Source organism: Rhamphochromis sp. 'chilingali', assembly GCF_963969265.1.
Source record: "Rhamphochromis sp. 'chilingali' genome assembly, chromosome: 1".
Lineage (NCBI taxonomy): Eukaryota > Metazoa > Chordata > Actinopteri > Cichliformes > Cichlidae > Rhamphochromis > Rhamphochromis sp. 'chilingali'.
This window is the reverse complement of record NC_137929.1, coordinates 38,784,066-38,811,800: the sequence shown is the minus strand read 5'-3', so window position 1 is coordinate 38,811,800 and position 27,735 is coordinate 38,784,066. Positions and strand designations below refer to the sequence as shown.

Sequence of the window (27,735 nt, the reverse complement as noted above, 5' to 3'; positions counted from 1 at the left end):
ATATATACAGTGTTATCTTCATTTTAGATGTCAAAAAGTATTTGCGGCTCCCAGTGTTTTCTTTTGCGTGGAAATTGCGTCCAAATGGCTCTTTGGGTGTAAAAGGTTGCTGACCCCTGCATTAGACTGAGTGTCTTCATACAAAACTGCACTACAGCTTCACTATTCAAAGACGAATGCTGCACAAACAAATTACTTTTAGATGTTTTTTGTGCTCTCTGCATTTTCCTTTAATAACAGTCAAAAGTGACACTAAACTGAATGGTGTCTGTTATTGTGAGAGCACCGTGACCATCAGTCATCACTGACATGGTTCAAGTTTAGGTAGTTTTCTATAATCCTATAATTTAATTTCCAATGATGTAAACAACTGATCGACATAGAAAAACTAAAAAATCAGAGAGGCTGACAGACTCCAATAAAGCCTCCAATAAAATGAGACCACATGGGAGTCTGTTGAGTTTTATTCAACTAAAAAAAAAGATGGAGTCCAAATGTCAGTTTTGGAGGATCTCGTTTAGCGCTGCCTCTTGTCTAACATCTGATTGGTTACCATGCACAGTAAGTCAGGACAGATCGATATTAGAAAATCGCTGCTATGAACTGATGGTACTGTGGACGTGGGGCAGCCAGGTATCCCAGCATGAATTTCAACTCACAAGCAGCAATGTTAGTGCTCTACACTGTAAGTAAAGTTTTAAAATACCTTGTTTTTCTGTCTCCAAGTATGGAATTTTTTGGACTGTAAGGCACACTTAAAATCCTTTAATTTTCTCAAAAATCGACAGTGCACTTTATAATCCGGTGCGCTTTATTTATGAATTGTAGTTGTGCTTACTGACCTCGAACCGGTTTTATGTGGTACGTGGTGCTCATCAGTCAAAAAATGTTTTAGTACAACTTTGGTAAAAGCTACACCGCTTGAAGGATTGTCGGAGCATCACGGCTACCACAGTCAGAATCCTCAGTAATCTGGATTAAAACTCAGCTTCAGGTCCCAAAGTCAAAAGAACACATGTGGCATCACTGAGAGTTAAAAATGGTCTAAATTCTTTCATCCTTAATAAAATGATCAGTGTTGATGCTTTGCTTGCTGTTGCTGGCCAGCTAGCTTTGCTAATTGTTAGCGGAAGGAATGTTCTGAGCTCACGATGCTACAAAGTATCCAGTCAGACAGTTAAACATGCTGTTCGTGGACACTGAAGACTGCAGCCTGTCCACAAATGGTTAAATGATCAGTTTTGAAATATAAACAAAAACTGTCTGTTATCATGTTTGAAAGTCTACTAGAATAAAAAATAATTAACATCTGATTTGTGATTTTATTTAATAAGCAGACGACTGATTGTCCCAATTAAAGGTTAGATTAACACAATAAGTAATTTGAAATAATCTGGATGAAAGATCTTACATGATACAGTCAGTGTGATGATATCACTCCACTCTGAGAAGAAATAGTCCCTCCTGCCCCGGCAGCTGTATCCTCCACTGTCAGACTCAGTAGCTCTGATGATTCTGTATTCATTGGATGTTGGAGGTGTGTTTAACTTGGCTGCTCTCCATTCATACGTCCACTGAGCTCCTTCACCTCCCTGAATCTCACATCTGACAGTGACTGTCTCACCGCTGTATATCTGAGTCCAGGATGGCTGCAGGGTCACAGTGGGCTTACTGGGAACTGTTCACAGGAAAATATCCAGTTAGACACAAATAGAAACATGAAGTCATTTTGAAGCCTGATTTTCTTTTTGCTGTTGTTCAGAGGAGAAAGATTTACTGCATCCTGGTGACACTTTGACTGTAAATGAAGCTGGATTTAAAAGTCAGTGTTTACATTTATTTACCGTGTGGTACACGTGTGTGGTGGCCCACCGGTGTATCTGACTCACACAGCCTGTTTTCCACACACTCCACATTTATAAAGTGATCTACAAATCCTAACATTACAGCTAACAGCTGCATTTTCCCTTTGAAGAACCACTTACTGCTACAGAGACAGGGAGTGAAGGTGGACAGTATATCCTTGTTTTTATGGCAACAAATTTACCTTGAAAGTGGTACAACTGTGTATAATATGATTCACAAGCAGAAAGTAAGATTTACAGATGTGTGCAGTGATTTGTGTGCAACTTTTCAGGTCTCCAGTTCACACAAACTATTGTACAAATGTGTCGACACAAACCTGAGTAACTGCTGATCATTGAGGCACAAATTTTAACGTCCAGATTGTTTTTCAGATTTCTTTCTTTAAAATTCATCGTCCATAATTCAGGATGATAATAAATATACTTAATACAATACAAGATGTCTTAATAAGAAGAAGAGCTTTTTTACCTTTTAAGAACTTTTTAAAGAGGAGAAAAACAGCACAGGCCTGTGCAGGCCTACTTTAAATAAAGCATCATTCTGCAGGTCTGTTTGAGTTCAGAATAAGTAAATAAAATGTAGCTGTGGTCCAATAATTGTAAAATAAGAAGAATAATCATGAAAACTATTTGTATATAATTATGTCTTCAGTCCGTTTCAATGAGCGATCATCTTCTGTTGTTTTCATGCAGCCACAGGCAGCCCTGAGTATAAAATACATCAGCTCAGGGTCGAAAACATAAAGACATTTATTTCACAATAACAGCATATCTAGTGATAATACACAGCTCACAACACGTTAAATACATGTGGACGAATCACCTGACACGCACAGATCACGTCTCGTGCCCACGTGGGGTTTTGAGTCTAATTTAACTGCCAGCTTCACACAGATCCACAAATGTGAGCTGCTTTCAAGTCCCGGTGTGAAACAAATGTGTACAAATCATTGCTTGTTGATCATGTCGTGCACATTTGTAACACTTTCAAGAGATATTTGTTTCCTTGTGGAAAGCAGACTTTGTCGTGTTGACGTGAGTGTCAGAACGGCAGGTTTATCTCCAGATCCACGGCTCTGACCCACGGAGACCTCTGGCTGATGCTCAGTGTTCTGAGTTTGGCTCGTAGCTGCTAACTAGCTTTCTGCTCTGGGTCAACTTATGGCAAAGTGCAGAGATGGAGAGAGGCGTGGGAAGGTTACAGCAGCACACTTTCTTCCTCTGGAGGCGGTGAACACAGTGAACAGCTGGATACTAACATGTGGCTCACAGCTGGGCCTGTCAGACTCTCTCTGGCTGCAGTAGCTGCTGCTATAAACACACTTTTCTTTTTCTCACTCTGTAAACTTCCTCCTGCAGATGTTACTCTCACTCGCTGCTTCGCACATACGCAGAGAGAGGCGGTCCCTGTCTTCACCACAACATTCAACTAGGGGTGCAACGATACTCGTATCGATATTGAACCGTTCGATACAGTGCTTTCGGTTCGGTACGCATATGTATCGAACAATACAAAATTTTTAATTTATTTTATCAACTTTCCTTCTGACGATGCTGTCTGTGTTGAGCTTAGCTTCTGTCTTGCTAGCTTGCGCTGCGCTCAGTGGATCTGCGCTCGACAGTGCAGCCTAGGCGGAGCAGTCGAACGCAGATTCACTGAGCGCAGGGCAAGCTAGTGAGACAGAAGTTAAGCGCTCGTTGCAACATGGCAAATTGAACCTCCCCCACCCTCATTCAGATGTGGCGTTTGGAACTATTTTGGTTTTCATGTGACGTATGACCCTGAAGGTAAGCGCGTCATGGACTAAAGTAAAACAGTATGTTGGATATGCCACGCAATGCTCAATTACATGGGTGGGAACTACTGCGTTAGCGCAGTTTGCTTGTTAACATGTTGGCCATCCAGCCCCACGCACGGGGCGATCCGCAGTGGCTCGTTAACGGAGATTTGCCGTGTTGTGGCGTTAACGTCATTTCAACGAGATTAACGCTGACAGCACTAGTGGGAACACAACGAATATGACTGCACATTTACTCCGACATCATCCTAGTGCAAAGACAAGTGGAAGCAGACAAAAACAACAAGCAAGCATGCTACAAACTTTACCCGAGTCATTTAGACAGCCGTTAGCACATGATTCTCCTTATGGGGACCTGATATGTTTAATATGCTGCTGAGAATATAGCCCAGAAGAAGCGTATAGTATAGCTTTTATTTTGGAAAGAGCCATTTCTCTGTAATAAACTCTCTTTTCCAAAGATGAGTGATTCCTCAATCAGATATATATATATATTTTTTTTTTGATTACTTTGTTGTTTCAGCAACATTAAATTTTAAATCTGTACTTCTGAGTTAAAATATATATTTATAATTTTAATAAATGACAAATTAAAAAGGCATGAACATTTTTTGTATCGAAAAAATATCAAACCGTGAAACCAAAGTATCGAACCGAACCGTGAATTTTGTGTATCGTTGCACCCCTACATTCAACCTGTGGCACGGAATACACGGAATACATGACCCATCAGGCCACTTTCTTAAAGCAAGGTTGGACTTTTATTTTTATTTTTCATTTTTTCACCCAAAGCTTGTTTTTATGGCTCTGTGGCTTAATACACAGTCTTTCATGTCCACTTAAAGTCAGTTTAATGTGAGGAAGCATTTAGAAAGAGAGGCCAAAAATATTTAACACAAATATTAAACACAATTTAAAGACTAACAGCAGCTAATGAGCAATAAATATGCAGTTTTTCTAGTCTTTTCTGGAGTTGATGCCACAAATTTTATTTCTACATTTCTATGAACGTGGCTCAGGGAGTTGGGCGGCGCATCTCTAACTGGAAGGTTGCCGGTTCGATCCCTGGGCTCTCTGTCCTGGTTGTTGTGTCCCTGGGCAAGACACTTTACCCTACCGCATAGGGGCCGATGGCAAGATATGACAGCCTCACTTCTGTCAGTCTGCCCCAGGGCAGCTGTGGCTACGACTGTAGCTTTCCTCCATCAGTGTGTGAGAGTGAATGAATATTGGAATTTTAAAGCGCTTTGGGTTCCTTGAAAAGCGCTATATAAATGCAATCTATTATTATTATTATTATGAAACACATGGGAAACTTAAATAACAGAAAGTTTAAAACTCACAAGTCTCCACAACTGTGACGTCACTGCTGTCCTCTGTGTAGTAAACTGGATCTCCTCTCCCTCCTCTGCAGTGGTACAGACCTCCTTGTGAGACACTAATAACTCTGTTTGCTTCATTTCCTCTCATGAGCTGAGCTTTAGAAGAGACTGAATCACGTCTGAACCAGTCAAACTTCCAGCCAGCAGAGCCCTCCACAGAGCAGCTCAGTGTCACACTGCCCCCTGCTGGTATGACTGAACTTTGTGCTGTCAGTGTGGCTCTGGGTTTACTTGCTGTTGAAGAAACAAAACCATTGAAAAAATTAAATCATCATAAAGAATACATTTCTTACAGCACTAATCACACTTTAAACATTCACAGAGTAATTTATCTACAAACACAAAAATTAATTAGTTTCCCTGCATGTGACACATTAGACTGTTTAACAAACTAAAGATTTCACTGATTTATCATTCTCTTATCAAACTGTCATCTCTGTACATTCCTCTTTACATTGCTGATATTTTAAGAGCCTCCATGGTGTCTCTCCTTTCTGTTTGCACAGTGAGAAAAACTGTTGTCCTGAGCTGCCTGCAGACAGCTGGATCATTGTTGGAGTTTTCCTGTTAAGACAGATGTAAACATGAAAACATTAAATGTCAGCATGAATCATGGTCCAACTCACATGAAACTGTCAGTCTGAAGGCATCACTCCATCCTGTTAAGAGATAGTCACTGCTACCCCGACATCTGTAGTCTCCACTGTGGGACACTGAAACTGTGCTGATCCTGTATTCACTGGATGTTGGAGGGCTGTTTGTGTTGGGTGCTGTCCATTCATATTTCCACACCTTTCCTTCACCTCCCTGAATCTCACATCTGAGAGTGATTGTGTCACCAGTGAATATCTGAGACCAGCTGTGCTGCAGATTCACAGCAGCCCAAACTTTCCCTAACAAACAAATAAACACAAATATTAAACTGAAAAAAAAAATCAACAAGGAATAAGAAAAAAATCATATTTATAATGTGTTACTTTCATTTAATCATTAATTTGTGTTATCTCACCACAAAACTTAGCCCTCACCTTGTTTCTGAATTGTAACTGCAGCACTGTCCTCTGTGGAGAAAACTGGATCTCCTCTCCCTCCTCTGCAGTAATAGATGCCTCCTTCTGAAATACTGATCGTGTGCTCTGATGTTCCAGCTCCTATTTTCTGAGCTCCAGAAAACTCTGAATCACGTCTGAACCAGTCAAACTTCCAGCCAGCAGAGCCCTCCACAGAGCAGCTCAGTGTCACACTGCCCCCTGCTGGTATGACTGAACTTTGTGCTGTCAGTGTGGCTCTGGGTTTACTTGCTGTTGATGTTACAGGAAAGACAAACATCAGACTGTCAGTTGCTTCAGGAAAAACTTTGTTATATAACAAATAAAGATTTCAACATAAAAACTCAATAGTAATTTTAAAAAAATCCAATTTTTTTTTAATTAATTTACAATTTATGTATTTTTTTAATTCAGTAAGTGCTTAATAGGTCACGACCCTGGATGATGGGTTAAGAAGATGGATGAAGTTCAATAATAGATCTCAGGTTTCTCAGGTAGGTCGGTCCCTGATCTCAGTGTGATCATCACACTTGTTACAAACAGGCACCAACAGCACAAGAACAACAAGTTTCTTCAAAACAAATTTGATGAGAATCAACAACTGGCAGCAGCACACATGAGGACAGCACAGGTATCTCAGCTAACTGTTAGCCAGCTAGAGAGCCAGGAGCTAACACTGGATGTATATAACATGATGAAAACTTTATCAGAGTGAATCAAGAATCAGGTGAGACTGTTTTTATGCTCTGTCACCAAACTGTACTCCTAAATGCAGAGACAGGTGAACTATACACTGTTAGCTGATCTGAGGCCAGTTGATTGTGGTCACTCTTATTATCAGATTTTTTGTTAATCTGTTTTTTATTTAAATGTTTGTTTTAAGGATCATGATCACATAAATATATATGCATAAAGATGCATAACCAGTGCACAGTCAGCAGCATTTATCAGTCATAATTCACACAGATGTTTTTCATACTGTATGCTATCCCCGACCCCAACCAGGGCTGTGATGTGATAACAGAACTCTTCTCTGTTGATGATCAGCCTTTTCTTTTTTCAACATCTGTATTTCCATCGTCAGACAGCAGCTCTGCTCATTCTGTATTTATTGATCATGTTTGATCCACAACTTCAAATAAATTATAAAAACAAAATAATTGTGTCATAATTCTGAGCTGCAGTGGTGGAAACTACACATGTGCAGGTACTGAAGAAACTGAGATCATCACATCTGTGTTTAATGTTTGTTACGATTTTCTCTGATTTTGTTACTAAACTAAAACAAAGAACAATATGACTCAATGAAATGTGTCCAACTTACATGATACAGTCAGTGTGATGATGTCACTGCAGACTGAAAGACTCATGGTGCAGCAGCTGTATCCTCCACTGTCAGACTCAGTAGCTCTGCTGATTCTGTATTCAGATGTTCGAGGTCTGATTACTGTGCCATCTCTCCATACAAACAGCGACTGACTTCCTTCACATCTGACAGTGACTGTCTCACTGCTGTGTATCTGAGGCCAGGATGGTTCGAGGATCACGGTGGGCTTATTGGGAACTGTTCACATAAACACATCAAGTTAGAGATTGATGGAAGCATAAAGTCATTTTGAAGCTGAACTGATTTTTATTGCTGCTGTTAAGAGTCAAAAGATTTACTGCATCCTGGTGACATTTGGACTTGAAAATAATAAGATGTGTTTTTATGAAACAAATTAAAGCAGTTAATTAATATTCTGAGTAAAACCACAGAGTGACTGCACAGATCTGAACTGTCAGTATGACCTTGTTACTTCCTGTGTGTTTAAAAAAAACATTAAAACAAGAAAAAATCTGATAGAAATTCACATTTGTAATCAGACAAATTGAAACTGCAGGATTTAACCATTAATAAACTGATTTAAATCTTAAATAAAACGATGCACAAACAGAGAGACAGGGTGCGATTTAAAACAGTGCATGAAAATATCAGAGCAAAATTATTCATATTTGATAAATATGAAGAAAGGAAAATGAACCATTTCTCACCTTCAGCATTAACGTAGAAGAGAGAACCGAGCACTAAAGTAAAGATTAAACACAATCAGGATCAAACTGACAGAAAATCAAAATCAAAATGAACAAAAGTGTTTTTTAAAGATAAGTTTTCACATGACACAGTTACTGCTCATCAAAATATTTCTGTGCATAAAACACTATTAATATATGAACTTGTACACAAGAATGAGTCAAGTGCAACAAGCAGCGATGTATCCAACACGATACTCCAGACTAAACTGAACCAAGGAACCAGCCAACATTTGTCTGTAACTTTCATAAACATCACAAATGTGCTTTGTTCAAACTCTCACATAAACACTTCAAACCAGTGATACACTCTAATTCTCACACATGAGAAACACTTTCATTAATCAGTGCCATTCAAACAATGTCACAAATGTACTTACACAATAACCCCGTCATGCAGAGCAAAGAGTGCCCCATCCTCACATCCAGCCCTGCTGCACTCTGATCCTCAGCTGATCTCAAACACTTTGACTTTACATCAATAATAAAAAGAGAAGCTGCATTTAATACAGATAAGACCAGAGTGTTTCTTCTGACTGTGGCCTCTCTGTGCTTCCTTTCCTTTTATACAAACCTCAAACAGCTCCTGTAGCTTTGACCACAGCAGTTGTGTGACGTGTTCACATTTCCTGTCCACTGCAAACATGCAGGCTTGCTTCTTGTGTTTGCTTCTTACCTTCTGTTGTTTCAGGTCAGGTGACATATTTACCAGGCCATAGTCATGTTTTATTATTATTTATTTTTATTCTTTTATGTGATTTGTGCAGTGTCCTGTGTGGACATCATAAAGCTGCGATATTTTATCTCGAGTCATCTTATCAGCAAATGTTTCTGAACATCCACAGACTTTTATTGTGCCATACATGAATGCTGTCTTCCCAAAATGTGTTGTTCTCAGTTTCTGGCCACCACACTCACTCACTCTCCAGGATTATGCACAGACAATGATCTCCAAATATTTATTTGGTTTCATCTGCTTCCAATATCATATCAAATATCACTCATACGAAGGTGCCAGTGTTCACATTTTGAACAGACAAGTATGGTTTGAAAGAGGAGTGAAAGAGGCCGTCTCTACTGTGAATGACCATCATTAACCAGAGGTGGTGCCTTATGGCGTCAGCTGTCAGCCAACTACAATCCTGTTTTGAGATCTCTTCCCAGGCACATCAACCCCCACTAGTATCTTTCTTCAAGTGACCTCAATACATCACATGATGGGGTGAGGCAACCTCTCACAGCATTCTCACCCAAAATCTCCGGTGATAATTTCTGAATAAGCCAGAAGTTTTTTTGTTTTTTTAGTGGAACTAAACTCACATTTACCGCTTGGAAAGTCTGAGCAGACACACATACTGTGAGTTAACAATCCAAGATGGCAGCACTGAACCTAAAACGACAGTCAAACTGTAAACTTTTATTTGTGCTGCCACTCTTTTGTATTTTTGAATCACTAAATAAGCCAAACACAGAGCACTGATTAGCTTTGATTCATGAATGTGTTTTTTAAGTCCAAAAACTTATAGGTCTATAATGACCCACACCTTTTTTCACAGCTTGGCTCATGTGATGACTCACGTCATTAATTGTGAGTCTTTGACCAACTTAAAGTAAAACCCTCACTGAGGTTGTCTGTGAAGGTTCTCAGTCATCCAGGTCATCGTAGTCAAAGGAGCTTGCAGAGAAAAGCGTCTGGACTTCTTTAAGTTGCTTGAAGACGTTTCACCTCTCATCCGAGAAGCTTCTTCAGTTCTAAGGTCAAATGGTGGAGAGTCCCAGATATAAACCTAGTGGGAGTGACCCCCCACAGAGGGACAAAAGGACCCCCTGATGATCCTCTAATCGCCTGAGCCAAGGGTTACTCCCACTAGGTTTATATCTGGGACTCTCCACCATTTGACCTTAGAACTGAAGAAGCTTCTCGGATGAGAGGTGAAACGTCTTCAAGCAACTTAAAGAAGTCCAGACGCTTTTCTCTGCAAGCTCCTTTGACTAGGGATGGGTATCGAAAACCGGTTCTTGTTGAGAACCGGTTCCCACTGTTTCAATTCCTTGGAATCGTTTGCCACTTTTAAAAACGATTCCCTTATCGATTCCAGACGCCCCGAATGACGTCATCACGTTGAGTAGCGTCTTTTACCCAGTAGGAAACACGGCGCCTGAGCGGCACAAACGCTCAAAAGTTTGGTTACACTTTATGAAAAAGGATGACAACAGGGCAACGTGCAATACTTGCAAAGTAGCGATTTCATCAAAGGGAGGGAACACTACGAATATGCAAAAGCATTTGCTCAAAAAACACGCGATTGCTTTCAACGAATGTCGTGTTTTTGATCCGCTCCGGACTAGCGAAGCTCAACCCAGTAGCAGCGGTAGCGTTTCCACGTCCTCTCCCGTTAATACTGCAGGTAACTAATCAATTAGCATTGCATATTATGTTAGCGCGATTTACCTTATTACAAAACCTGCTATTACTGTGCGTTGCATTTAGATAACCATGATGAGAGAGACAGAGTCTGGCTGGCTCAGATTCTGGCAGTTCTCACTGCAGTCTACCGTTAGCGTCTCCTTTCAGGCCAGGATAGACGAATGTCACCGAGCAGTGACTAAGTTTGTGGTCAAAGGTTTGCACCCATTTGCCACAGCAGATGCCCCCGATTTCACTTTGGTAAGTGAATGTGTTTAATTGTAGGCAGGGACATTACTGGATATTCTTGTGTAACTGCTACAGAATAATTTATGTTAAACTTTGTTATTGCTACAGGAGAATATTTATTTTATTATTTTACATATACATTTTTTTTCCTGGGGACCCTGTGACACCCCATTGAAGAGCTGTAGGCTGTGGATCTCTTAAGATCTCACTGTTGGGTTTGTAAGGCCATGTTACTCCTAAATTTCTATCTTGTTCAAAGAGAAGATATAAAACAAAGTTCTAAGCTAATCGACTTTAGTGTTCTCCTTTTAAAAAAAAAAGAATCGATAAGAGAATCGAATCGTTAAACAGAATCGAAAATGGAATCGGAATCATTAAAATCTTATCAATACCCATCCCTACCTTTGACCCTCACTGAGGTTAAAATACCTGAGACTCTCTACTGTTTGCTTTTAGAAATGAAAAAAGCCTCTTAGATGAGAGGTGACACGTCTTCAAGAAAGCTAAAGAAGTTTAGTCACTTTCCTTCCAAACCTCTTAGACCACCATGAGCTGGATGACTGTGGTTCATACTGTTGCCTCACAGGAAGAAAGTTGTTGGTTGGAATCCACCAGCTGGGCTGTTTGTGTGAAGTTTGCATCTTCTCCCTCTACCTATCTGACTTCTCCCCAGAGTCCAAAGTCATATATTATTATGTTAACTGGTGATTCAGGTGATTGCCTGCAGGTGTGAATGTGAACATGAATGGTTGTCTGTCTCTCCATAACCTGTCTAGTTGGACCTCATCTGTCACACTATGAAAGCTACTATAGGCTCCGCCCACATTAGACTCCAAAAGGACAACACAGCAGTGAAAGCTTTAAGGTGTGGTAACTTTGTGATTGGCTAATCCCCTCCATATGAGCATAAGGTGTACCTCAGTTTCTCACTTCTCATTCTCAATATACAGTCTATAATATTAGTAATAGTTAAAGCCTGCAAACACAGCATCTATCCTTATTCTGTCAAACACTTTCTTACAAAGATAACCTTTGATTAAGGTTTGTTGCAGTATCATCTACACACACTCACAAACATGTTGATATCGAAGTGTTTTAGATTGTTTAACAGCAGGTGTGTTTTTCCTTCCCTCCACTTTTCTGTGGGTAAGGTAAAATACATTAAGATGTTACTTCATGTTTTTATGTTATTTGCAGTTTATATGTAAACATAAGTGCAAAAGTTTCAGTACATATCAATATGTCATGAGGCTTGAAGACAGCAAGTCTCTGTGATGCTGCAGAGTCCAGCAGACAGTTTGGAGTCAAACACTGACGTCATCATCACAGGTGTAGGAACCATTTCTGTAACAGCAGCCAAACAGACACATTAGTATCAGTAGGTTTAGATGATTTACTGGCTCCTCTGCTGGTTACAAAGCTGTGATTATACTTTGGAGTTTTGTGTTATACTGTGAGGAACTGGCCTGTTTGGAAGTTGCAGTAAGAAGAAAAACATGTCTGTATATGATGTTGTGGACAGAGAGAGTGATGGATGATTTTATTTATCTCAGAGATAAATGAACATTTACAGCACGTCCATGCAGAGACTCTTAAAGACATGAGCGTGAGAAACAAGCTTTTCACCGTTTCTCTTGATGCCCACATGCTTTATTTATCCTTTAGTCCAGCATGTGTCATCACCACAATAAAGCTACTTTTAACCTGCTTTCACACATTGTCATACCTGCACATTTCCACTCTGCTGTGTTGAAATTAAAGAAGACAAACGTTAGACTTCAGGCTGAAACCACAGGCTGCATTTCCTCTTTTCTTGGAGGCCCAGACAGAAATTTTGTGGTATCAGATTTTCAGCAGATAAAAATAAACCAACAACAGTCTTTTACACACATGCAGTCATCACAGTCTGCTCAGAGAAACAAAGGGGGGTCAGAAAAGAATTAAAGGGTGACCTGAACCACTAGACTCACATGTCATATGTACTCTTGTCTACACGCTGAGGCATCTGTCAATTAATATTAATCTGAAACATCATCACCCTCCTTTTTTCTTCTTTGTGTGTGTGTTTGTATTTAGATTTGTGAAGTTGTGCCCTTAATCTTCATAACATCAAAATCAATAATCAAAAACACCAGCAAAGTGCATCATGATGAGACCCAGAATCAAAACATTACAGCAAAGCTGAATACACTAGTGTATATAACACCCAGCAGTGTGGTAAATTGTGCTGAGAGAGTATCTGCACCCCATAAGACCAAGAAGCCAAGAACACCAGCATGCTGTGTGAGAAACATGCATGAAAGTCAGAACACCTCTGTCAGTGCATTCACATGGCTAGTGGGTCCTCTCTGTGGCTGACTGGCTGTTAACCCAGTGAGTGAGAGTTTCTCCCACTGCATCGGGCCGTATCCTTCTGCTGCACTAAAGGACAGTTTTGCAGCCATGTAGCTCTGCTCATGTCATGTGCAGCCTTCCCACATCACATAATTTCTGGGCATGACTGTGGAGTCCAACAGAGCCTCCATGTCCCTCACCCTGAATTGACAGCAGGCCTTCGGGGTGTGCCTAGACCCATTTGGGCTTCACTCGTGGGGTCAGCTCCTGAGGCTGAGGGCTCTACAGTCTACAGCTCTTATATCAGTCATTGGGCGTCTCTGACATAAATATGCTGGAGCTGCAAGCTGTCATCCTGGCACTCAAGCAGTTTCTGTCGTGACTGTTAGGGTACCATGTTATCATCAAGACAGAAAGCATGGTCACAGTAGCCTACATCAACAGGTAAGGGGGCCGAGGGTCTCCCCTCCTCTGCATGATAGCTACAGTACCAGACTGTGGAAGTGGGATCACCCCGTTCTACTCACTGAAAGCAGTTTATGTGCCAGGACCATTGAACGTGACAGTGGACATTACAATATGTTGAGGGGGAGCCCGATCCAAGAGGAGTGGAGACTCCATCCAGAGGTGGTCCACCAGATCTGGAGTCGCTTCAGAGGGGCAGAAGTTTTTTTCCCCCAGAGAATCGACACATTGCCATCTGTTCTTCTCCCTGCAGACAACTTGGTGCACTCCTCACCACAGGCTCTTCTCTGTGCCTTCCCTCCATACCCCTCCTCCAGTTATTCCTTCACCAGGTCCAGACCGAGGAGTTGATCCTGGTGACCCCTCTTTGGCCACACATGCTAGTTTTCAGTTATCCTGCCAGTCATGACCAGGACACCCCCGGAGCTCCCTGTTCTGAGGGACCTCCTGTTCCAGGTGAGGGGGTCACTGTTCCATCTTTTCCCAGTAGGGCTCAGGGTGACAGCCTGTACCCTGAGAGTGAGAGGCTCCATGCCTGGCCTGATCTAAAAGTGAGAATGCTGCAGGAGTTTTGTGTGCCATCCACCAGGACTGCCTACTGCTTTCTTCGGGGGCTGTTTGCCTCCTGGTGTGCGGCCTGTGTGACCCCATCTGAATTTCATCTGTCCAAGTCAGTGGAGTTATGAATATTCCTCACAGGGGACCTGCACAAGGAGGCAGCTGGGAGCCAGGTTGCCCTGTGCCATCTCTGTGCTTTGGCACAGAACTTCTTACTTATCCGGCCGTTCAGGAAGACAGACCAGCCGTTTGTGAGCTTCCACTATGGAATTCTGGTCAGACCCTTGTCTAAGTCTCGATTGTCCCACAGGGTTGTGGAGGCCATTCAGCAGGCGTATGCCTCTTCGGATGTTCCCCTCCCTTCCAGAGTGCGGACCCACTGTGTCACAATATTAAAAATTTTAATCACTTTCAGCCAATAATCAATATACATATATTTTTTTATTAAAATTATTAACCTATCACAGAGAGAGCTATGTGTGCATGCAGCTAAATTTGTCCACCACTACAAACAGTCACGTGTTAGAGAGCACAGCTCATGCAGTGAAAACCTTGTGTGCTGTCCATGGTGCTGAAATAATATCAGTTTAATGAATTTAATATCACTACTTATTAGTCGTGTGCAATACTGCAAGACTTGGTATCAATCTAATACCAAGTAAATACCAGGCCTATATCGCTGATACTGATACCAGTACCAATACTTTTTAATAATTACCATCATCAGTGTTGCTAATTCTGAATGAATTTTCATGACCTTTAAGACAGCCAGGTTGCTTCTTAGATGAAACTGCAGCAGTGCGTACAGGAAAGAAACAGAAAGTAAAGTATCGAGTTCATTACACTCGTAAGGAAAAAGAACGTGTTGGTTGACCAGGAGGACTGGGAGACCATGACAGATACAATAAATTATAAATGGATTATGTCTCCCTCTATTGGCCACCAGCTGTAAACACAGTCCAGTGATTGTACTTGGAAGATGTGTTCAGAGTCTGACATGAGAAATATGGGAGAGGAACTATATCTGTATGTCCACACTGACACTTACCCTTATTTACCATGGGCCCACCAGCGGAGAATGCGCTTTAGAAAAGAAGAGAAGCTGAGATTTACAGGGATATTTGGTGTATTACGGTACAATCACAATAGTGTAAGCATAGTTTGATTTCCAAAAATGATAACACTTCGCCCAGTCATTAAGAATTTTCTTAATACTGTTTGTTTAAAGAAAAATTTAACATATTTAAATGATGCTTTCTCTGTGCGATTGGTGAAATAAAAAATGTGATATAGGCTTTTAGGCAAGAAGTGCAAAACAAAAAATAACTTAAAAACCTCTGGAATTAAAAAATGGTACAGAAAGAAGGCCTTATCTGTATAAGAAAAATTACCTGTACCGCGATGGTACGAGGGAAATTTCTTTTGCAGTTCGTCTGAAAAGCTGCACTTGCGCTTTGGCATCTTTTAAAGATCATTTGTTCCATCTGTGAGGCAGAACAACCACTCACAAAGCAGCAGCTCGGCGTGTGACATCACACATATGACCCATATTTGTGATGTCACACCTGTAGGCCTATAGAAAAACCCGGACATTTTCATCAGTCTCGAAAATCCCCTCGGACAGAACGTGAAAAGAGGACATGTCCGGGGAAAAGAGGACGGTTGGTTACCCTAGATCACACGCTATCGCTGTCTTAACACAGAAAAGTCAACTCCGGCTGGTTTTACCAGGGTGACTCGCACTACTGTATCTCTCGACCAGTTGGGCTAGAGAGAAATGGTTACTGAAAGATGAGAAGAAAAAACATTACGAAACTTTACGGTGCATCATTAGAATGCACGGTCCAATCACAGGTAGGTAATGATGACACGTGGAGCACTTGGCTCTCCACAATAGAGAGAGATTTGCAATATAAAAAGAAGGATATACAAAAAATTGAGTGGGCTAGGCTCAAATACTTTTTTGTACTAGTATAGTTCATATTTAAAGTTGATGTTGTATTACATTTCATTTATGTTAAATCTGTTTCCACTTCACTATGAATCTGAAAAAACAGAGTCTGTTTTTTCCCCACTGTTGTTCCACTGTCATACGAATACAATAAAGTATAACGACTGCCAGGTATTGAAAGCTGAGGATTTTCTGGGGGGAAAAGGCCAAAAGCTGTCACTTACAGTATGATTTCTGACACTTTTACAGCCAAGATTATGATACCTGGTAAAGGGTCTTTTAAAGGACCTACCTTTGAACAATGATATCTGCTGTTTTTTGTCTGTACCGTTCGGCACTGTATTTTTGTCTGATATTTTTCTAAATAAGAGTTTTCATCAGTTCTCACAGTGTGGTATTTTTCCTAGTACAGGTAGATCATATAAAATGTGCAGTCCACACAGAGAACAAGTGCAATGCTACAGGGGCACACCTGACACTTTTGTATCCCTTCAACTATACTTTATATTTATATTTGACAATATCAGCATGTAGCTGTCAAGAGAACAACACTGTGCTGTTATTGTCTGCATTTCTTGTTGCCTGTTTGCTAAAACAAGTCATTTACTTTTTCTCTTCAACCACAGGCTGCTTTTCCTCTTTTCTGGGGGCTCAGGCAGAAATCATGAGTCATTTTCAGCTGATTAATAAACAGGATATAGCAGACAGTTAGAAAATACATTTTTATCCACATATAAGCATCACGGGTCACTCAGAAGAACAAAAACGTTTTGTCGTGATATTATTTGATTATTTTTAAAAGCACCAAAAATATTTTACACACATCAAACTGTAAACAGCATAAAAGACACAAACATCACCTACAGAAAACAATTTGATCACACACAAAATGTTCTCTGTCATGGCCTCAGTGATGACATGAATAACATTGTAAAATCTGAACATTGACAATAAGTTTTTGTGCATCACAATTTGGAAACATGTATATTAACATAATTCTTATTATTTATTGTTACTTATATGAAAAATATGCAATAAACATCTCCATACAGCAAGCTTTTGTTAAATTCCCCAATTCTTTGATCTTTGCGCTGAAGGAAGAACAACACTCGGTGTATAAATGCTCAATCAACAATCTCTTTAATCGATACAATTCTCTTTATTCCATACAACACTTTGAGCATTACAAACGGCCAGACGGGAGATGTGGACAGGAGGGTATCTGGCAAAATCTCAAAGTGTCTGACCGTTTCTCACACTCTTGTAGCTTCAGCCCCCCTCTAAACTAAGCATTTACATTTTTTCTCTCTCTCAGTAAGTGTAAGTTATGACCTTGGCTTCCTGTGCAGTATGTTTTGTTCTTTCTAATCAGACAAATAAGGCTATGATTCTCTGCAAACAGCATTTCTTATAAATCAGCACTATAATGCATCATAAGACAGTGTAATATTTCATTCCTGTTTTTTCTCAGAACAAATAATCAACTAATTTTATTACATGTACATGGGGATTTTCACAGTTCAGCATCAATCATCAAAATCTGCTGGGGCAGTCCCAACAGCACACAGAGGTCAACAACCTTTGTCTTCTCAAAACTAGGCGCCTGCTAATGTCTCTCTATCTGCTGTCTCCCTTTCTCGTGTCCTTGCTGCCCATTTCTTCGCACACTGTGTTCTCCTTTCTGTCGCCTCTGCTTCTCACATACACCTCTGACTTATTCTCCCAATTCTGTGTGTCTGCTCTATGTGTGAGTGTTTAGCAGCTTGACCTATGGCCTACTTAAATGAATAACGAATATAATGCTTTACTATTGTTACGAGTTCAAAATTGGGGATGGAGACAAGAGAAAAAAACCACAATAACAACACTGGTCCGGCCGGGTTAAGTCAAACGATGATTTTAATGATCACACGCGTGGGAGATGGACACTGTATGCAGACAGCCTCAGATCTCAAAATGGTGGAGCATTGATCAAACTTTTATAGCCTCTGGTGCCCCCACCTTATCATAAAAGCCTAAACATTCACATGCCTTCTCTCACACGGCGCCTAAGCTACGACCTTGGCTCCCTGTTTATCTGCTCCTGCTGAGATGGGGCAGAAAACTCCGGTATGTTCTCTTCTAATCAGACAAATAAGACAATAACTTTCTGCGAACAGTATTTCTTATAACTCAGCAGTATAATGCATCATAAAACAATATCATTCATTCACAATAAATCAGCAGTCTACTTTAATGCAAATCAGTTTAACTAATGCAATAGTTATCAGCTTCTTCTAATTCAGGAGAATAATGCAAACTAAAACTACATAATAATTCACAATCTTTAATTAAGGGTATAACATGGCATAAAATAATATTATAATCTAACACTATTGTTAATACAACTAAATCCCTAATACTAAAATAATCTTTTCTTACACTTTAAAGATAACATGTAAAATTCAGCAGGAAGTGAGTGAACATCTTATAGAAATAAAACAAAGAGACTGAAACAAACTCACAGAACCAAATCATGAAATTGTGTCTTGACGGAAACAATGTCCCACACCATCCACCCTCCACTTATTACAACAGAAATAAACACAATAGGATTTTAATACAGAGATGAACCATATAATCAGTCTTCCAGTGTTGATATTAAACCAAGAGCATGTCATTGTTTACACTGACGTTGCTCATGTTGTTCGTGAGTCTTGAGTTTTGTTGAAATAATATTTTTATGGACCTGAAACAAAATCAGAACAAATACGAGTTTGAAAGTGAAAAACAAAGAAATAATGTTGCCAAAGATGTGATGATGCTTTCTGACACGTTCATGCTTTAATCACACAGAACTGATCTCATCTATTTTATTCAGACATCACAACAGCAGCAGAACACAACTAAAGCCAATCGTATAAAAAGTGATTCAGCTCATCAGCTCCACAAACTTTAGCAATGATGTCACACATTTAACTGCACATGTAATCTGATTACTAATGATTCAGTGTGTGTAGAGTTCACATTTGCACCTGAGGCTGATTCAGGATTCACATTATTGTAGTCAGAACTCTCCTCTGTGCCATCATGTCTGCCTGTTGTGATGATGGATTATTGTGTTTAATAACATGGAGACTGTCTTCCTCTAAAATGACACAAGTTACAAAAACATTCGACCAATTATTACATTTCATGTTTCTTGTACTCACTCCTTTTATCAAGACCTTCAAGCTGAAATCCAGATGTGACGTTGTTGTATTCATCTGCTGAAATAATGAAGTTTGATCAGTCAGAATAAATATTTACATTTCTTACAGCTCTGCTATTATCAAAGTTTATACTGTTTGTACCACTTCCAGTGTTTCCAGAGCCTCTGATTGATTCATAGACTGAAAGATCACCTACAAGTCATTGAAAATAAGAAAGAAGGAAGAAAAATATTATTTCTTTTTGTTTTTGTCACTGTTTGCTGGAAAACTGAGTGTTGAAAACTGTATTAAAGAGAAAAGTAATAATTTCTGGTCTCACCATGAAGAAGAGAGGAGTAAACCTGAGTTTCATTCTGGTTGGATGTTTGTTGTGAAGCAGAGCTTTGATTGGTGCTCTGAGACTGAGTGAGACTGAAACAAAAAAATGTAAGTTTAATGAGGAATAATTCAAAGTTAGTTTCATTTAAAGTTATATAAATAAAACTAAACTGCTGCACCAACCTGTTACAACAGGGATCTGTAAAAAGCACAAAGATTATTACATCAGTTTGTTTAAAAGTGTCACAGCATTAAAAAAAATATTTTTCTTGTAAATTTTCAAACAGAAAGTCTCTCACCCTTTATCTGTTTATAGCAACACATCAGCAGCAGCACGACAATAATTCCACTAACAAGTCCGATGATGAACGGAACGATAAATGAACTTCTTTCACATCCAAAACCTGAAACTAGAAAATGTCAGATTTTGGATCTAAAATCTTAATATAAAGAAACAAAAACTGATGTTTACATTGAGATTTTCTGTTTCCTGTTAGAAACTGTCAGCATGACTCTGCTCTGTGGTTTCATGTTGTGACTCCTGTTCTACACTACTTGCAGTCTTACTTGTAGAATTGTTACAGAACTAATTGTGAATTTATGTTGATTTGGAGATTTGCTGAAAATGATTGTTTCACATTCACAATCCCACCTAGTCTCCCCTCCTTGGATCACATTCCTGACACTGATTCTCTAGACTCCACATTTTACATGACTATTCATATTCAACCATTTCCAATAAGAACATTTTTACAATGCCAAAGAGGTTACCATGAGATATAATGCTGTTTGACCTTCATAGTAATCCTCAATCATCAATCTATTCAACATTGCTGAATCTAAACTAACCAGCTGTGTTAATCTGAACTTCTTGGCTGTCCTCTGTGTAGTAAACTGGGTTTCCTCTTCCTCCTCTGCACCTGTAGAGTCCTTCCTGTGAGACATTGATTTGTCCGTTTGATGGGGAGACAACATCCACTGTGGTATCATCTCTGTACCAGTAGTATTTCCATCCAGATGATGATGATGGGTTCACAGAGCAGGTCAGGGTCACACTGCCCCCTACTGGAACAGCTGTGTTATCAGCTCTCAGTTTGGCCTTTGGTTTATCTGCAGTTCAGTTTAGAAAAAGAACAAAAACAAATAAATTATTGAATCTAAATAATTTAAAAAACTAGATGGAAATGGTAACATGACCAAATCTTGATGACAAGATAAAATAAACTTTAAACTCATTTTTTATCAACACTGTGAAAGTTTTATATTTTCTTTGCAGTATTTAAAAAGTAATTTGTCATGGTCTGGTGACTCCGTGTTTATGAATGAACAAATGAATGAAGCCCATATTTGTCACTTCCAGTTGCCTGCAGTGAAAATGGACCCTTCCCACCTTACATATATTATACAAACATCACATTACAGGTCAGAATAGGTAGCATTTAAGAAAGGCAATGAAAATACACAATATTGGAGACAGAAGGAGAAAAAAAGGACTCGACTCAGACTGAGTTCCACTAGGAGAGCAGTTTGTGTGTGTCTGTGTCAGTTACACGCTTAAGTCAAGAATCAAGAAAACCTTTATTTGTCACATGCAAGTTGCCCTGCAGTGAAATGGACAGCATTATGGATAAAACACTGAAATGTACAACACAATGGGCAAGTCGAGGAGGGGAACAAAGAGACCTCTACTCATGCTGGGCTCCTATGGGGGGACAGCATGAGAACAGAAAACAAAAAAACCTCCTCTGCACAAAGAGCACATAAATGTCCACAGCACGACATCATGAAGCACGCGACAAGCAACAGGGGTGGGTAAGGAGTGAGAAGTAAGCCAATGCAGACGCAGTGATCCTGCCCTGCAGGCTGCAGCTATTCATCCAGCGCTGGGCCCAGACCCGCCATCTGACTCGGCCTTGGAGATAAGCGTATGAGGGCGTTTGGAACAAAGAGTCTAAACACAGTTTGTCATCAGGGGAGAAATTGTTTGTTATGTTCAGCTCCAGCCTTGAGACCACAGCTGGGACCGATGTGGTAGAAGCATGAAATAATGGTGGTGTTCTTGCTTTAGTATGAACCACTGCATGTCAATTTTACAGTCGATCTAATGTCCATCACTGGTTCCTCACCATTCTCGTTGGAGAGCCGTGAGCCTCTCCACGATGTTATCAAGCTACACCGAGATGTTATCCAGTTTGCTCATAGAGCATAAGTGTTCACGACAGCTGTGAGCCTCTCCGAGATGTTGTCAGATGTTGTCAGAGTCTCAGCACTCACAGCAGCTGCAAGCTTCTCCAAGATGTCATCCGTGCTGTGTCTAATGAGCCCATTCTCGCTCCATCATTCCAATCAACATAGCGGGAAGCCTTGTGGGGATTTGAACAGCTGTTCCCGCTTTCTTTATTCTTCGATAAGCCAGGGCCAAGCCAGCGCCGATCAGCAAGAAGCCTGTTATCATGGTTCCAAAAAGATAGATGTCTTCAATGGGCTCTCCGGAACCCAGGCTTCTCGTCGAGAAGAGGGTGTCAATTGCATTCAGGGACCATGTGAATGCAATTGACAGTTGATCAAATCCATAGTTCCTCTTTTAGGTTTTAGAGAACAGACTGTGAGACTCTCCGACAGAGCCAAACGAGAAATATTTTTGATTCTTTAAGGTTTTTTCATGGTTTCACCTTTTGTATTTCTAGTTCCTTTTGTTATTCGTTAGGACTTTTGTATTAAATCCAGTCATGTTTGTGTGTTTTATTTTAACAAATGGCAGTGTTTTAAAAGATGAGAGGCCACAATGACTTATTCTTTCTTATAAAATTGTAGATTTGCTGCTGTTTATTATTATTATTATTGTTGTTGTTGTTGTTGTTGTTGTTGTTCTTGTTGTTAATAACTCTGATTATTTCTGTCAGTATTGTCCTCAGGTGATGGAGCAGCAGGTCAGCATTGGCGTCTCTATACCAGCTGAAAGTTCATGACACAAAGTGGTGACAAACTGTCTACAATGAGGCTACTATCAGCTGCAGCTCTTTGTCTGACTAACAATGTAACATGCTTTGTAGACCATTGAATTCATCCTGTGCTGACCATGATGACATTTGTCAAATGGAGATCACACAACAAACATGACTTACTTGATGCTGACAATGTGAAGGCTTCACTCCACTCTGTTGAAGAATATGAGTCATCTCTGCGTCGACTCTTACACATGTAGTCTCCACTGCTGGACTCAGAAACTCTGAATGTCACATCATTATTGTGTGTCCACTGTGTGGGTGTGCTGGGTCCTCTCCATTCATACTCCCACTCAGTGGTTTCACCTCCTTCCTGCACCTCACATGTCAGAGTGATCGTCTCACCTCTGAATATCTGAGGCCAGTTGGGTTGTTGTTTTACAACAACTTTATTGGAAACTGTTCACACATATTAACAGTTGAGATACAAACAGAAACATGAAATCAACACAGAAAACTTCACATTGTATGTTTGATAATCATGAGTGAATGTATATTTCAAACTAAATGACTGAACTCACTGGTTTTCTCAATGGTGACATCATCACTTCTATCAGTGTAGTAAACTGGGTTTCCTCTTGTTCCTCTGCAGCTGTAGATTCCTCCTTCAGATACTCTGATATCTCTGTTTTGTTGATCTCTGATTTTACCTTCAGAGGTTGTTTGGGTTCGTCTGAACCACTCATATTTCCATCCATCAGAGCTCTGCACAGAGCAGGTCAGTGTCACACTGCCCCCTACTGGTATGATGGTTGTTCCTGCTGTCAGTGTGGCCCTGGGTCTATCTGCTGTTATGAAAAAGAAGAGAACATAACGCACACCTGATACAATATAAATGTATAAAAGGTTAAAAAAAAATCCTTTTTTTAAATCACCCCCCCCCCCCCCAAATAAAATCTACAAATGTCTTCATTATATATATTTTTTTTTTTCTACAGTTTAAGTCACTTTAAATTTTTCTGATTTCTGTCTCAACATGGTGACAGAGCTGCAGTAATTCAGGTTGTAGATCTCTAAATAAGCACAGTATAAACATTTGTCCATTCTCAGGCCTGACTAATTCACACTGAATGTAAACTAATGCAGTTCACTGTTGAAGGAAACACAAAGTTAGGTAAAATGCAAGGATCTTTGCTAAAGTTCCAACACATAAGAAATACAATACTTTCAATGAAACATTTATTAAACACATATTTTTTATAATTCAGATGAGTATTTTAACAGGAATCATCACAGTATTAATCACTGAGGACTTACCTAATACAGTTATAAAGACAGTATTACTGTTCTTTGTATGATGTAACCCCTTCCACCTACCAGAGCACTGATATTCACCACTGTGGCCTGTCGAGCTAATTTCTAATGTGTAGTCTTTGTGTGAACTGTAGGGGACATAGTCTCGACCATCCTTGTTGATTTTGTAATACCAGTCAGTGTCTCTTCCTTCATTCATGTCACACTTGAAGGTAACAAACTCTCCAATGAAATAACTGGACCAGTTGGGTTCAATAGTTAGCACAGCATCTAGAATCCAACACAAACAGACAATCAGACAACAGACAATCTGAAACACTTTATGCTCAAGGCAGAATGTTGATTGATTATTAATACTTTATTTATGTAGAGTCATACAGGTTGAGAATAATCTTTGCTAAATAAAAAGGAAGAAATAGAAAAAGTGAAAACTGTTCAGTCACCTTGAGTGTGTCCACTGCAGACGAGCGTACAGAGCACTGCAATAAAGACAGAAACTTCAGACATTATCAAACTAAAGACACTCAAATCATGTGAGTGTTTTGTTGATGTTAGATTTGAAATGTAACATAAATAAAACACTGTTGGTAATGATGTGTCTCATTTCTTGATCAATGGTGAGTTAATGACCTTCTTAAGGAACAATCCCACCAGGGTTTAAAGTGCAGTCGCTTTCTTACCAAGCTCCTTAAAACATTTGGAGATTTACATCTACTCTGATCTGAGTCAGTGCACTAAAATAGAATCCAGTCTACAAACAACCACGTTGGTAACAAACATGAGAGTCCTCTGATTACATGACCTGCAATGGTACAAATGACTGATGCTCTGTTCTTCTTACTAAAACGTGTTTATGGATCAGTATGAATCAAACAATAGAAGTCAGTGATGTACTCACAGAATAGGCCCAGCTCACAGAGCAAAGTGGCTCCCATCCTCACATCCAGCAGTGACACGTCTGAAAACTTCTACAACTTTCTGTAAAGAGAGAGAGTGAAGCAGCAGCACAGCAGATACCAAAGAGCTGAGAAGGAAACAAAGAGGTTTTAAAACTTCTCTCTGCTTCCTTCCTTTTACACATAAATAACAACTTAACAAGGTCTGACCATGTCTGCCAGATTTTTATGAAAAGGCCTTTAACACACAGACTAAACTGACCAATAGCAGACAGACAGTAAGTTTCATTACACATATGTGAGCTGACTGAGGGTTAAAGAGTAAATGAGGAGAACACAAGTCCAAGACTTGTTTTAAGTGTGAAAAACATTTATTTTATTTAAATATTATTCAAATAATAAAAAAATAATAATAAAATAATAATATTAATAATAATAATCATCATCATCATCATCTTTGTCATAAACTGTAAGTATTATCAAACATTTGTCTTACATTATTTCAAAGGCTATTTATAATTTTAATAAATATTTCCAAACCTCAAGCACACAGATGTATGAATACAGGAGAGTAAATATCAATAAATATATCTACAGAGTAAAACCAAACTCCCTCTACCTGCAAGCAGACACTGCTGGAACTAATTAAAGGTGTTTTCAACCCCTGATGTGACCTGTCTGTGCTCCGTCTCTCACCCTAAGACAGCTGGAAGAGGTGTTGCCTTGTAGGTAGCTATAACTGTTATAATTGTATTAATAGCGAAAGACATTGTTTTTAGCGTCCTGTAACCACACAGTGGTCTGATGAGTCTCAGTTTCTGCTCCAACATTCAGATGGTAGGGACAGAATTTGGCAGAACCAAATTAATCAAATCAAATTAATTTCACTTTGATCTCCAAACAAACTACAGTGATTTCCATGTTTCCTTGTTTAGGCTGTGGGACTGTAACCTCTAAGGTTTACATGTTTCCAGTTTAAAGTTTCTGAGCCTCAGAAATCAACAGCAGCACTGAGACTGGACTCAATGATAAAATAGTTAACAGGAATAAAAATGTTTATTTTACTGCTCTGTGTGCTACATCATCAGATTAATGAGTTTCTACAGCATTCACATCTTGTCCTTTTTTACAACAGTGTTACATTTTAATGTTTTAAGTTTGATATTATTTATAGATCTTTAATCACTATTTAATAATATCTCTGCAGCAGGTGGCACTATGTGTCCCTCCAAACTATCAAAGCTCAGCTGATTGACAGAAGCAGGATTCAGCTTCGAGAGCAGAGTCCTGCAAAAGTGTCGTCTGTGTAGAGTTTTCATTGGGACAGAGAGGGGGAGGGACTTTCACCCACTCAACACATGCTTTCATGCATCCTCTAAGGTCCTGACTGCACGCTGTTTGAAGTTGATGATGTCAGCGTCTGCTGAATGTTCATTGGTTGGCAAGTGCAGCGAAATATAGCAGGAAAGGAAGAAGCACAAAAACACTTCAAAGGTCAAAAATGCACACATGCGAGAGCGTAAATCTGGCGTGCGATGGCTCCTTTATGCATCAAATTGTGCCTCAGCTGGAGGAAGCCAAGACAACACTATGGATATCAACACTGATGCAAATGAGCATCTTCATTCTGTTTTAGTATTGATTAACAACACAGTGTAGATATCTAACCCTACTCTAGATCTAATCTCTATGATAATAAAACTGCTCTGATATTTTCTATCTCTGACATTTCAATGCAGATGTTTGAATTTCTAAAATCTGATTGTCTTTTGTTAACATTAAAAAGTAAAAATAAAAGTCTAATTATTTATTGAGCATCAAAAAGGAGAGAAAAATAACCATGTCTCAGCATCAGCATTAACGTAGAAGAGAGTAATGAAGTAAAGATTAAACATCATTAGGATCAAACTGAAAGAAAATCAAACAAAACAAACTAAATTAGGACATTAGTTTTAAGAGTTTAAGAGTATTTTTCTGTCTCTGTGCATAAAAAGTGTGTTTGACACATGAGAAAACATTTTTAAACTTATAGTTATAAAAAATGTTATAAAAGTTTAATTTAAAATGTATTAATATATGACCTTAAAGACAATGACAATGAGTCAAGTGCAACAAGCAGCGATGTATCCAACACGATACTCAGACTAAACTGAACCAAGGAACCAGCCAACATTTGTCTGTAACTATCATAAACATCACAAATATGCTTTGTTCAAACTCTCACATAAACACTTCAAACCAGTGATACACTCTAATTCTCACACATGAGAAACACTTTCATTAATCAGTGCCATTCAAACAATGTCACAAATGTACTTACACAATAACCCCGTCATGCAGAGCAAAGAGTGCCCCATCCTCACATCCAGCCCTGCTGCACTCTGATCCTCAGCTGATCTCAAACACTTTGACTTTACATCAATAATAAAAAGAGAAGCTGCATTTAATACAGATAAGACCAGAGTGTTTCTTCTGACTGTGGCCTCTCTGTGCTTCCTTTCCTTTTATACAAACCTCAAACAGCTCCTGTAGCTTTGACCACAGCAGTTGTGTGACGTGTTCACATTTCCTGTCCACTGCAAACATGCAGGCTTGCTTCTTGTGTTTGCTTCTTACCTTCTGTTGTTTCAGGTCAGGTGACATATTTACCAGCTCATAATTATGTTTTATTCTCAGAGACTTTTATGTGATTTGTGCAGTGTCCTGTCATGACATATGCAGCGAGGTGTTGGACCTCAACACTGAAGAAACCAAACAGCCACTCGATAAACGCACTAAATAACACAGATCTCTCTGTCCCTCGCTCTGCATCCTGTTATGTCATTTTTTCCAAACTCCCGTTTCTGCTTCCATGTCTGTTTCTTCCCTGGTCTGAGTCTCAGGTCTGTGTTTCTTAGTCTGCATATTTCCTATTTTATTTTGACAATATCACGTTCTGT

The 27,735-nt window shown here is 39.5% G+C and overlaps 1 protein-coding gene across 1 annotated transcript in view; it reads right to left on the bottom strand.

Annotated features, from left to right (window-relative positions):
* The window catches only part of LOC308408021 (Fc receptor-like protein 5), a gene marked incomplete at its 3' end in the record, with an annotated part of 174,560 nt that extends 147,280 nt beyond the window's left edge, over window positions 1-27,280 (bottom strand). Inside the window, exons 1-6 of the mRNA XM_080900071.1 lie at window positions 27,117-27,280; window positions 24,799-24,878; window positions 24,344-24,379; window positions 23,904-24,170; window positions 23,168-23,431; window positions 22,767-23,045 (exon numbers count right to left, since the gene is read on the bottom strand). Of these exons, the coding sequence (XP_080756197.1) occupies window positions 22,767-23,045; window positions 23,168-23,431; window positions 23,904-24,170; window positions 24,344-24,379; window positions 24,799-24,835 (883 nt within the window). The 5' untranslated portion in view covers window positions 24,836-24,878; window positions 27,117-27,280. The remainder of the gene's footprint in view (window positions 1-22,766; window positions 23,046-23,167; window positions 23,432-23,903; window positions 24,171-24,343; window positions 24,380-24,798; window positions 24,879-27,116) is intronic.
* Window positions 27,281-27,735: the final 455 nt, after the last annotated feature.